Below are 13,546 nucleotides of genomic sequence, written 5' to 3' on the forward strand. Positions count from 1 at the left end.
AGGTACACAAAGCACATGCTAAAACAGGAAAATGTTCATATTGATTTCAACAGGGAAAGGTAGGCAGACCCACTCAAATCAGAAGAACGTTCTCAGTTACATTTCTATCAAGTACTGGCAATTTACCAGCAATGTCATTAGGTGAAGATGCAAGTTAGAGGCTCCAGAGAGAACCTTACTACTGATTTGACAGAGTTGTTACAGCAATTTCTGAATCTTGGGTTATGCATCACTCTTGCAACCTCAATCACATTTCATTTCAGCCCAGATAGGCATAAAATAGCTCAAATTACTGAACAATAGGCTTTTTTTTTTTCAGTGATAAAAGTAAGAATACTGCAAGACGGCACATCTACCTTGAGGTGAAATGCACCATTTGGAATTAAACCTTGCTTCCATCTCTATACTTCTTACTCATCCACTTGAGCATGGAGAAGAGAAACAAGCCAACGTGCAACAGTCTCCAGAAAAGGATCTTGTTCTCTAAACCCTTCCCCCATGAAGGGCAAGAAAAGTAATGGCAGAGCTCTAAACAGAAAATCAAGTCCTAGTTGATGATCATTTAGGCTTTCAACCTGTTTTTAATATTAAAATAGGACCAAGAAAACTTCTGCTGTTCCCAGACAAAGCTCCTGTGGTGAAAAGAAGATTTTAACTCCCGAGAACAACAAATATTTATAGAATATCTGGCATACTTTCCCCATCAACAGTTGCAAAACAGCTCAGCTAAATATAGACTGTGCTGGACCACTGCAGACCTCACATGAATGCTTTCACAGGCAACAACTCCCCAAAACTCTGGATAAATTCCAGCAACCTAGAAAGCTAGAGAACGTCTTTGCAGGTAGGATGCAAAAAAAAAGAACAAAGATAAAACAAACAATTGTAGACACAAGACAGAGGTATTTTTAAATGCTGGGCACCTAAAAAACAGTGTAGTCATATTACGAATGTCAGTACAGCTTTCTAAATGACATATGTACATATGTCAGTATTTCAGGGGAAATATGTGAGGGAGGGAGGTGAGGGAACATCCCCAAATCCACAAGATCTCATTTTCTGTATGTCCAGAGCAATGGAGCAGAAAAAAAATAATATCTATACTTTATTTTTTTCAGCATTCTTCCAAAACATAAAGAACAAAAGGTGTGAAAGCTGCTCCTAAGCTTAGCATATGCTACAATTTGCTTGATAAAGAACTAATACGTGTAACTATAATTCTATTAAATCGAATTTATGAACAAAGCAAGCATTCTTAAATGCCAATAGATGGTTACTCCTACCTGACACAGGTCTGTACTATCTGTCATTAAAGATCAACATCTAATTGCTAAGATTAACCGTCGGGCAAAACAGAGTAATAGGTTTATGGCTGTAGATTTGTTCTAACAGTTCAAGTCCTGAACTTCTAGCACCTAACTTGTTCCTCATATCACAGACACATTTAACAAAGTCAGTCAACTATTATGCAGAATTTAAGTGAGATGTCTGTTAAAATCAGTAGATAAATATTCTACTATTTCTTAGTTACTGTGATTCATTGATAGATTTCAACTTTAAAGGAAATATAAACCACACTTTTTGGTTTCTTCCAAAACAGTATCTACTATGCAAAACAAGTGCTGAACAGACTTGGGGCACTCAAATTATACGAGCCACAGCGTACCAGATGCTCTGTCTGTGTCCAGAATCTTCCCAGCATTCTTATTTGGAAATAAATTCCTATATCAATAACTAATAGAGTCAAAGGTAAATACCTATTTCCACAGATACCACCACCATGGTTCTTTGACAAGCCCACATGACTTCTACTGTCCATAAAAATACAACTTTGTATGGAGCATTTTTCTCTGTAAAGAAAGCTCTACAATACAAGCAGTATCTTCACTATTGGTTATTAGCTGACCTTCTAAATAACCCAGTTGTGAAGACAAATTTAACTCCATATGTTGTTTGGAACCGCAGTGAGAGATGCTGGCAGGGACATTAACACAGTTCAGGCCCAATTTTCCCAGCATCACTCTAAACAAGATTTTTCAAAGTAGATTATTTGAACAGGAAAACAAATCTCAACTTTGATAGATCCACTTGGGTAGATTGCATGGACCAAATAATTAACATTTGGCTCAAGACAAATGCTAATCAAATTGCTGTAGGGAAAGCAGTGACAAATCCATAAGCAGAATCACAATACAAACTGATATCATTCTCACTCTTCAAACGCTGAGGGAAAATTATGCCAACTTGGAAAAATAGAATAAGCTGTTGCTGACATAAAAGCTGCTAACAGCTTTTCATTCACTGAACTGGGAAGAGATACAATGACAAAACAGAATCAAGCAGGACTTGTCTAAGATACGAAGAGCTTCCCCTGGAATCAGGCAGAATATTTCCAAACATCTCAGAAGCAATTTCTTTGGTCTATTACTTTCTGCAATTTAGACTGAGATAAGTAAGCCTTCTCACCCTTGGGACTCCCTAAAATAGCATTTTACCATCCCTCAGAGAAGATAAACGTAAGTCCTATGAATGTTTGCACTCATCACAGGAGCTGCTGAACACCTTAGCAGAACCACTGGTTACTTTAAAGCTTTGCACAAATAGTCCCTGACTAATATATTCCTGACTAGAATCCCGCTCATTCCACCTTGCTAAGCATCTCATGCTGGATCCACCCATGTTCTCCAATGCCCAGCACCTGTTCCCTTTTCTCAGGGTATCACTTGTACCTAGTTACCAGGCTGCACAAACTCAGTCAAATACCTTGTGTTCTTCTTTCATCACCTGTTCAATAAGCTCAGATTTCATGGGTGGTTTAGAATACTGGCCTGAAAGGAGGCCATGTCCCAATTTAGCCCTGTAGGGAAGAAAATGGGAGGGAGTGGGAAACCAACAAAAAAACACATGAGAAAACAAACAAAAAATAGAAGATTTTCTTTCAAGGAAAAATAAGTACATCATCTTCAAGCCCATAATGAAACATTATATAAAATTAATCTGGCAAGTCTTCACGTTCTACCCTGTGCCATGTTTCACTTTCAAGCCCACACAAACATACTTTTCTTCCTTGCCATTAAATTATTCACTCTATTTAAATTGACAAAGTAAGTCACTGAAAAGCGTCACTTACATCTGAGTGTTGAAATCTTGTGTTGGATCAATTGGGGAGTAGTCAAATATTCTCGGAAGGTTTCCCACATACCTGGGCAGCAAGAACAAAGCACAAACATTCAAATACCACATGCAGATAGATACACAGTCCTCAGCAGCAACACAGCCAGAAGCCCCTTCTGTGCCAGCAAGTCAGATTTTATAGCATGCAAATAACTTCATCTAGCCCTGGTGAACACTTCTACTGCTGAAAAAGAGTAGTAAAGAAATTAGGAAGAGGATATTTAAGTTATGGCTAGAAGTTTCTAGCTAAATAGAAAAGATACCACTTTGCTGTTTATCCAGAATTTACATTCTATTCCTTGATCCTGAAACAGCTGCTAGATGGCATTGCTTAAAACCACAGTGAAACAATGCACTTCCTACTCCAGACCAACAGAGCCAAATAAATTCCTAGAGTTTTTTGTTTGTTGACTTTTAATCAGGAACAAAACACATAAAATAATGCTTGTATTGAGTTTCCTCACAGGAACAAAGGCTAATTCCTAACAACAAATGCTGAAGTATGTATTGATGTAGCCGGTTTGTTGAAAACCAAAGCACTTAGTAACATAATATCTGAGTACTACTTCACTCAAACAAGGGTGAAATAATAGGCTACCTGGGTAGAACCACACTGAAAGAACACAAACACCTAAATTCTGCCAGGACCATGTTTTGTTAAAGACTCTAAAATACTGCTCTGCATAGAAAAACAAGACATAGGGGAACCAGGCAACTAGTAGTAAGTGCTAGCTTGGAGCTACTTACGCTCGCTGGAACTCTGGGATGCTGAAAATGGCCTGCATGACAGCATTGAGGTAGCAGCTATTTCCCAGGTTCTTCATGCCGGTATATCCTGGGCCATACATGGGCTTGAGTTTCACGCCAGCTTCCTGAATCACTTCCCATTCAGAGACTCTTGGTTTTATATCATTATCTCTTAGTCCGTTCTCTGTCTGAAGAGAAAAAGGGTTATTTTCTTTGCCTCTTAATTTCTGCAACTATTATACTTGTTGCTGTCATCATCACCAACTTTGTGAACTCTTCTACAAAAGAAGAGACAGATCAGTGGGAAAAGAGAGGTGAATCCCACATGCAGAGGAGGAGGTCAGGGTCAGAAGTGTAGCAGCGTGCTCATCCAATTCATTTCTCAGCTGTTTACTACAGACCATTGGCTCTTTGTATGATTCTCGCTGTGCCTTCAATCTCCACTTCTGTATGGGCTGTGTCCTCAAGACTAAGAATAAATACAACGCACGTTTTCAAGCTTAATTTTCCCATTTATATTGGTTGGGCAGAGCTGCTACTGTAGAACATAGTCCCAGCAAACAAATCAGATGCAAAAATGCAGCTTCAAGAACTCTCTTCTTCATGCAAAAGGAAAAAGCCAAAGTCTGAGATGTTGAAGTCCCAATACCCAGCTCAGCTTTCAATTTGTAGGCACTAATCATTACACCGTCATTTACAGCTAGCGCTACTCCTCCACTTCACAGATAATCTTACAGACTGGTCTGAATACAGTAGGGGAATCCTCCACAATAGCTGAAACTATACATAAGTTCTGCAGATTTTTAAGTAAAAACAGGTTTTTCAGAAGGACCACTGGATAAGAGAAACTTTTTATTCATATATTTGTTCAATATAAGCTACAGACATTGCTCTTCTCCTGTTTCTCTCTACCCCCAACTAGAAAAGTAAACAAGAAACTAAAAAGAAGCTTGATTTCCTACCACTTGCATCTGCAGCATATCAATCCCAAAGTGTGCCAGATGCTTTGCTATATGTGGATCTAAAACCGGCTCCTCTTCATCAAAGGAATAGACATCTACAAAAGCAAAGAGAAACAGATAACATGTTGTATCAAACATTACCCCTTCTCTTTGTTGACCAACATTACATTCTCAGTACAGAAGTGCCTACACAAAATACCTTATTCGTATTCTCCAGGTCTGGTTGAGACACATATAATAGCTAGACCCACACTGCTCGGTAAACATCTTAAATGTTTTCTACACGATCAACTCAACTATTCTCCTTTGAGTAAATTACACACCTTGATAGCATTAAAACATATGAAAATTTGGAGCAATTACAGTACTACACAACAACCCCCCACTGCTCTCCCCCAAAAAGTAAAGAAATATGTAGGAGAAAAGGAAGAACACAGTTGACAGGATTTGAAGGTACATATCTAATCCATGTTGTGAACAGAGCAATAATTTCTGAATTTTTTTGTGGAGCTAGAAGACAATGGCAAACACACCAAAACTATGAGCATGTAACTTGGATGGGACTTGGAAGATTAATCTTATCATGAGGGACAAAGTTTGATGTCATTATTGGGATGTCTTGCTTTACTGTATGAGAACTAAATTCTAGCGCTAAAACAGCTCCTCACGGTCCCTAAAGATTTGGAAGGGCAAAGTTCAAACTGAAGAGGGAAGCAGTATGCCTAATGATACTTTTGTTACGAAGCAAAGTTTAATAAATCCAACAAAGGGACAAAAAGGAGATAAAATCTCATTTTAATGCTTACCAAACAAGACTTTAATGAAGCAGTCTTCACCTACTTAAGCAAATAACAGTAAATCTACAGGCATGACGTAAGGATATGAGTTGTAAGACCCACTACAAAGTCTTGGACAGGTCTTGTCTTTTCTCTTCTCTGCTCTTTTCCCCCATAGTATATACTCCTCTGCTCCAGTCTCTACTCATATCAAAGCCCAGAAAGTCTCTGCCAGTACTCCTCTCAGACAAGTTTCCTTCACATCCTACAGAGTTTTCCAGTGATCTTGCCCCATGTGATCAGATCCAGGTTAAGAGAGAAATCTGAACCCTGAACCAGAAGAAATAAGAAAAATTTGGGAGGACGGAGCAAGAATCCAGACAAAGTCTGTTCACAGCACAGATACCACTTCTAAAGAGTCCTTCTGCTCTCCCCTGGCCTCAACCCATCACCTGCATAAAATTTTAACAAGATTCCTGCTTCCTTGAAGACTGCCAGTGGGAAAACCATGCTGAAATGATAGCTTGAGTGTCAGCCACTATTCTAAGATCTAAATGCAACCTATGGGTTTATCAGTCCTATGAAAAACATTAACTCTCAAACCAAGGAATGGTGTTTTTGAGTCACGCTGCTATCTGCCGTCAGCAGCCATCAGACCCTCTATTAACATTGGTTCTGATGACCCCTCTGGCATGCATGGAGCTGTAGCTGCTCATCTACTGGAATTCCACTGTGTAGTAGCAGGCATGCTCAGAGGACTTGACAGCTCATCCACATATAACATTCCATAGTCTTCTGGTGAGGTCACAGCACAGCCAAAAGATCCTGCAAAGCTCACACACCTATCAGTGAGATTACACATCGGCTAATCTTGGGTGACTGCCTCCAATGCGTTTGCTTTGATTTTGTTTTTCCTCATTTCTGGCAAATGAAGAAAGAGCAGCCATCTGGAATTACTGACCCAGAGCTGCAGGAATGAAACACACAACATTAATCTTCACTCAAGCCCAGCTTGTCTCACAAACATTATTACTTTCTGCTGTGTAGCCAACATAAATTAATGAGAGAGAAAGAGAATCCATTTCAAAGGCAGCAAAGAGCAGCAAATAAAAGAAAGAAGCTGAGAGCACCAAAACACTGGTCTGTAGTCCTTTCCTACATTCTGATCCTCAAGAGTCTGCATAGAAAGCAGCAAATTCTGTTTTTAAAGGAAGAAAAGGAAAGAAGAGGGGAAGACAATAATAAATGAAAAAACACGAAATACCTGAGATAGGTACCACAAAACATTATTAAACAGTGAGTAATCATCATTATTATTCATATTGTGTTAAGAAAAGTGACATTGCTATCTGTACTTCCTTTTCTCTTCCGGCTCAAGATTTATGCCTGTTACAGACATCACTCCTTCCTACATAAGGGATAACAGGCAACGGTCCATGAAGAAAGAAGTTGCACAGGATTCCCCTAAAGAAGTACCCGACAATACCGAGTGGCATCCACAAAGCAACTCATCCAAGTACCTGTTAAAAATAGAACCTCTCACTGCTAAATAACTATTCCAGTCCTCAGAGCATTTTCAAACATGTGACCTCAAGTACTTGAAATCAAACCTAATTGCATTGTGAAGAGAAGTAGTTGTTAGCACAGCTTGCCAAGAAACATTCAACCTAGAGAAGAAAATTTTTGACTTGTGTAACCTGTGCAAGGTCCAATGATGGTGGACAGAATTTTGATTCAATTTCTGACCCGAACCCAGGTCTGCTTGTTGTCAAAACACTATAAACTGAGGGTTATGCCCCATAAATCCCTTCCAGTCTATGCAACACAGATTTCTCAAGAAAAGACAAGGAGCTCTCCTCTGCTCTGTGAATAAGCAGGGTAGGGATAAGCAGAGAACTGGCACCTCCTCTTTTTCATCCTTAGCAGTGTGAAAAAGGATAAAGTTATGTCAGCGGAGGGACCAACACTTATTACTCCTCTACTATTACCTCTTCTCCTCCAGCCCAAGAAAGCAGAAACCAGACAAATTTTTTGTCACAATCAGCTACAGGGCCTCTCTTTCCTGAAGCTCATCTGCCATCCAGCCCTATAGAGAAGTTATGATTACCAATGCAATATAGATCAGAGAGATTAATTGCTGAAAATGAAAAAAAAGAAGGCTGAGGGAGGGAAGTCTTCCCTACAGGGACATTAAGTTAACAGTATCCAAAAGAACGAATATCTGTGTAGAACAGCTGCTGCCCCTCACTCAGAGTGAAAGATGACAGTGTGTCCTTTGTTATCTCAAAGGCCACATGAGAGCAAAAACAGCTGATGGGTGGGAGGCAGAAGTACAACAGCTGTAGGAAACAAATACTAGCGGTAAAGATGCCAAAAAAAGCATTGAAACAAACACTGAAGAGTATTACTTGTTTTGTAGATGCAGGTTGAAACTTACATCCAAGAAAATCCGAACCATCTTCAACCTAAAAACCACGTTCACCCAAGGAAACAGAATCTGGGAGAAAATCAACTTTCCTCAGTGTTTCTGTGGCACATCTGGGTGAATGCGATTAGTCTCCTTACCCTGAAACTGAACAGGACTTAAAGATGAAAAATTCTCAACTGATGTGTATAAATAAATAAATGGAAGGTTGCTATTCCAGTCATTTTTCATCCATATGGTCATCAACACTAGAAAACAAATGCAATCATGCTACCTGATCTTTTTTCCCCTCCTTACAGCTGCAGAAAAAGATCTTCGCTTAACACTTTCCAGCTTCTCATGCTTATACTCCATCTAGTTATCACACACAGCAACACTGCAGAATGTCACACAGAATACGCAAGCAAGATTTATATCCTATATCTATATTTATTTATATCCTACATTATATATTTAAATCCTATAGACTTTTCATTCTCAATGATCTTCAGGCTTTTTACTAATGACCATCACAGCAGCCCCATGAACAAAAACATTAAGTTTGTCATTCTCCTCAAACTGAACAAGATTCACAGACTCACAGTGTTTTCTTTCCATATCAGTCTGTTGAATATTTGCACTGGAGAAAAAAGCCCACATGATAATAGGTTTACACTATTAGCTTCATGCACAAAAGATATCCCATCTAAGAACCCGGGGGCTGACCTGCTCCATCAGGAGTGATGGTTCCCAACTTCACCGCCAGGGGATAACCCGTCTCCTTGTAGTGCTCCAGTGCGTGGCCATTCCCTCCTCTACCATCAAAGAACCACTTCCCACACAACACTGAACCATCTGTCAGGTTTAGCCACAGATTCTCCCGAAGATCACATTTTGAGCACTTCCAACCACTGCAAGAAAAAAAGGAAGAAATTGTAGAAATAAATAAGGCAGGAAGCAGTTCTGCATTCCCAGTTATGGTAGGTCAAACCAGGCACACACATCCAGCTAAGAGTCATGTAAGATAAATGCTGGCTGAGTTACTGCCTTTAGTTTTTTATTCTGGACTTCAATAGATAACCTAGAATGAAGAAAACCTTGCTTCTTTTACCTGGGGGGAATTCTAACGCCGTTGTCTAACTGCACAAGAGATTTGGCATGCTTAGATGCCTGTAGCTCTTCTTCCCAGGAGTCAGGTTCCTGCTTCCTATAGGGTGATTTTGCACTGAGGAGTGCGTCAGAAGCTATTGTCACCTGGAAGACAAAGGAAGATTAAATTCAAAAACCCAACAAGCATCCGACAACAAAAGAGCATCTTGATAGAAACTGAATGAGGGAAAAACTCCTCCCATGCGTGCACATATTCACTAACCAGTGCTGGTAACTCTTCTATGTTTGGTAATGAAATTTCATAGTGATCAGGAAATATAACGAGTTTTGCTTCATCTTCATATTCAAAGTCATCACCGCTCAGATCACCATTTGCCTCTAGATCTGGAAAACAAGACAGGTATCGTTAGACTGTGCCAGGACCATGGTTTCTAAACTGCAGCAGTGGTACCAGTAGAAAGCATTGCCAGCCAGCAGCCTAAAAGCTGGCACTGTCAGTAGTTTCTTCTGGCTAAAAACATCTGTGAAATCCTGTTCTAAGCCAAAATCTGACCTCCAGCAAGAAGATGAGCTGAGGACCAATTCCCATCTCAGTCTGAGCTCCAGCCACATTCATAGTTGACCCGGCCTCTCCCCAAGCAGTGTGTTGTTGTAGACATCTCATTCTGGAAGCAGCTAACAAAATTCTACTCATTTTGGACAAAAGCAGCAGGCAATACTGTTGAGTATTTCACCCAGGATCTTGAAGCACTACACAATGTGAGGTTAGGTCACACTAGCTATGCCTAAATTGCAAAGTAACAACCCATGCTTTTTCTAAATCACAGACCTGGATGAAACATTCTGTGGCTCCTAAAAACAAAACTACTGACTACCTCCTAAATGTGTCAGATTCCAATCCGTGCAGTTTCCTCAGAGAAAATAAAAGCTTTGTCTATGTTCAGACAAGTTAATGAAGCAGCAAAAGCTTCTTGCAGGGTTTGCAGTCACATGCTTCACTCTGCCACCAGAGGGAACCTGAGGATAGATCACATCAGCCAATAGCTGTCATCTCTAGATGCATGTAAAGCCCGATGGTATTTTCTTTTTTACACCAACATTAGAAGTTTTAGCCTTTACCATCCACTGCATAGAAACAGCAATTACATGGCTGCCTCGGCTCAAAATGCAGAACACCTCAGCTCATCTCACAGCTCACATTTGAACTAGGGATCCAGAGAAAAAAAGACTGAGTGTTCTATTAGCAATCATCCTCTGACAGCTAACGATAACACTTACTTAGCCACATCATCCTTTTGTGTGTAAGGGGAAGAAAAAAGTTCCTTTTTGCCTTTTCAGGATTCATACCATTCGCATTACTAGAAAAGTAAACCATGAAGCCTTGTGAGCACAGTATTCTGGGTGTCTGACACACAGGGCAGCATCGCACTTCTTGAAGGATACACACAGCATTATAACAAATTCAGGGGAAAATATTTAACTTGCAATTCTACTTTAAACAGTGATCATGTAAGGCTGGCACAACATATCTACTAACCAAGTACTACAATGATGTTTGGCAACTGTGGCACTGAAGACAGTTTATCAGTGTTCACGTGGGCAGTATCACAAGGGTGGAAATTAATTCCATGGCCACAGACTCAGAACTCTTGAAACAGCAGAGGACCTCAAGCTAATCCCTTATGGTGACAGTTAGGCCCCTTAATGATGTCAAGTTGAAAACTCCCAAATCCATACTCACATTTTCAAATTTTAGATTATAAGCAGAGCCACATTTGCTAAGCTTGGTAAGAAGTTGCAACTTCATCATATTTTCTATATCTACACAAGGGCAAATTTAGCTAAGAAAGCATGTGTTTCTGTATAATAAAACGACTATTGCATTAAAAGACAGTGGGAACCCACACGAAGTGAGGATTACTCCATAGCCACTGGGCATCCCATACAGTTTGCAGGATGTTTCAGATGTAGATTTTAAAACTAGGGCAGAATTTGACAAAGGAACAAGTGTAGCCATGGGAAAGAGAGGCGAGATAAGCCTATTTGCAAAATGAGCATATTTGACCTAAAGTTACCATAATACTAAAGGGACTTAACAGGCTGAACTTTCAGATGCTGTATTTCTCCAGTTCTAAGGCTGCTGCACAACAACCAACCTGTACACCATCTTTTTAAAGTGCTGCTGACTTGGTGGACAACCGCATGACAATGTCCCCCTTCTACCAGGCTAACAGCCTTACCACACTAAGACAGAGCTCCAGTTAAACACTGTGGTCATCAAATCAAAGTGCCCATAGGTCACAACTGTTGTGCTGGGAGGCCAGGACAACAGGGAAAGCAAAATAACAGGTACGCTAAAACAGAAGTGCAACTGACGTTATTTTGAGCAAGCAGCCAGGAGAGTACATTTACTGCAGCTCGCAGGCATCACACTTCAGTGACAGTGAGAAATGCACTGCTGCTGGATTGACTGAAAACAGCAGGTGGAGGTAGAAGACGGTACTGTAAACCAACCTACGGGAGGAGAAGGAGTGGACGTGGCCAGATCAGATTTAGAAGAGTTACCAACTGAATGCACTAATAATAGGGGCGTAAGGACACTCCATGCAGGATCACTAAACAGGATATCCCGTGCATATGGATGTGTGAGTATGAAAGGGGACACAAATGTGAAAATTGAATGAGGATGTTGACTAATGAAGCTGCAACAAAAACAAGCAAAGTGAAACCATCAAAATTTATGTTCTGAACATTTAGCTAGTAGTATTAGCTTCTGTTAATTTAGCCTCACTTCTTCATTTCCGCCTAAAATGGCAGACTATTAAGATTTGAATAGGGCAAGGTATTTGCTCACCATTCTATAGCCAACTCAAGCAACAGGTTCACTCCTGATGTCATCAGCTTCACTTTTACTGATGGTGCAATTTTAAGATTTAAAAACACAATCAGGACATACTGAAATCCTCTTAAATTCCTTTTTTTCTTCCCATTTCATAAGTCTGCATGTAGTCTATAAGTGTTTTCTTACACAAACTTAAACCACTAATGGTTCAAGTCCTCTTCAGAAGCTTTCTAAAATAAAAACATCCAGGGCAGCTGCTATGGGAATAGGGAGAGCTAAGTGGACCTGTGGTTAAACCTAACATAGCCTCTCTTATGAATGGCCTTTACACTTGTAAATCCTACCTGTAAGTATTACCACTGCCATTTGTAGGTGGGTGCCAGGGAGGAGAAGGTCAGCATGTCTGAACATCCTCCCAGACTTCTTAAGTGAAAGTTTTCCTTTCTGATGCTTTCTCTGAGACCAGCTGTATTTCATGGACCCTCCTTCCCACTGAGGCTCCTCTTATCTGCAATTACTGTTCTCACAGACCTGCTGACAGAGCTGTTCATTCGAGTACTTCAAAATGGTTTTAACTGATGGTCTAAGTTATCCCTGACTTTGCTCAAAACAGAGCTCTCGCAAATTGCTGCACTGACAGATACTGTTATGTTAACTGATCTGGAAGAGGACATCTGTCTACAGACAAATTTTATGACAGCCACTCTGCCAGCTCTGTTTAGACTACAGCCCAGTGTCTGACGAGGGCCCAAAGGCACCCAGGAAGAATGCACAGCAAGGCAGAAATGCAGTGATTCCTACCTCAGGGTATGCCTCTTATCTTCTAGATATCTGCCTGGTTTCCCTGCTCATAGCAGAGGCTCACTTCTGATTTATAATCCAAAAGACAATGGAAAACCAAACATAAACTGTTGCTATTCTCATTTCCCACTTGATAACTGAGCTAATATTTGCAGTGAACCATCGTAATGCTGTAACATGTACAGCAATAACCGCAGAGTGGCAACGTCTTTGGCATCAGCAAATGAGGACAAGCCCAAACACAGCAGCCGTGGATGAAGAAATGAAGAAAAAGAGCTTCTTGCCTTCAGAAGACCTCAGATACACAGGGATCTCCAGTGAGATCCCCTCACCTCCACTGCCAACCCTTAAATGAGGTCTGGGAAGGGGGACATTCTGGCTCCAGCCCTCCTGGTCACTCAGAGGTACATTGTCTGCATCTGAGCTGCCCTGAGTTGCCCTGTCTTCCCATCAGATGCTCAATCACTGCTTCAAGCTGTGACTCAGCATTTCTTCTGTACAGTTAAACCACTTTTCATCTTCATATTATTCAACATTTCCTTCTTCTATTGTTTAGTTTTCCAGAGTAACAAACCTAAAAATTAATTGTAATGTGATCTACTGCACAATTTTAAATCAATTACAACATCATTTCCTCATCTTTCAGTCCCATTCCAGACCTCTTATGCTTAAATTAGTTCTTCATAATTAAAACATTATTAAAGGTTTTGCTGATTATTTTTTGCTGTGA

General features: G+C 40.3%; 1 protein-coding gene across 2 annotated transcripts in view; it reads right to left on the bottom strand.

The window, feature by feature from the left end:
* The window catches only part of USP13 (ubiquitin specific peptidase 13), a 39,700-nt gene that overhangs the window by 12,229 nt on the left and 13,925 nt on the right, over positions 1–13,546 (bottom strand). For both annotated transcript variants that reach the window (XM_015871517.3, XM_015871518.3), the window contains exons 4-10: positions 9,436–9,557; positions 9,175–9,317; positions 8,790–8,974; positions 4,884–4,978; positions 3,922–4,109; positions 3,131–3,202; positions 2,764–2,857 (exon numbers count right to left, since the gene is read on the bottom strand). In XM_015871517.3, the coding sequence (XP_015727003.2) occupies positions 2,764–2,857; positions 3,131–3,202; positions 3,922–4,109; positions 4,884–4,978; positions 8,790–8,974; positions 9,175–9,317; positions 9,436–9,557 (899 nt within the window). The remainder of the gene's footprint in view (positions 1–2,763; positions 2,858–3,130; positions 3,203–3,921; positions 4,110–4,883; positions 4,979–8,789; positions 8,975–9,174; positions 9,318–9,435; positions 9,558–13,546) is intronic.

The sequence above is a fragment of the Coturnix japonica genome, chromosome 12 (genome assembly GCF_054131305.1).
Source record: "Coturnix japonica strain WE chromosome 12, WE-NBRP24, whole genome shotgun sequence".
NCBI classification, from domain to species: domain Eukaryota; kingdom Metazoa; phylum Chordata; class Aves; order Galliformes; family Phasianidae; genus Coturnix; species Coturnix japonica.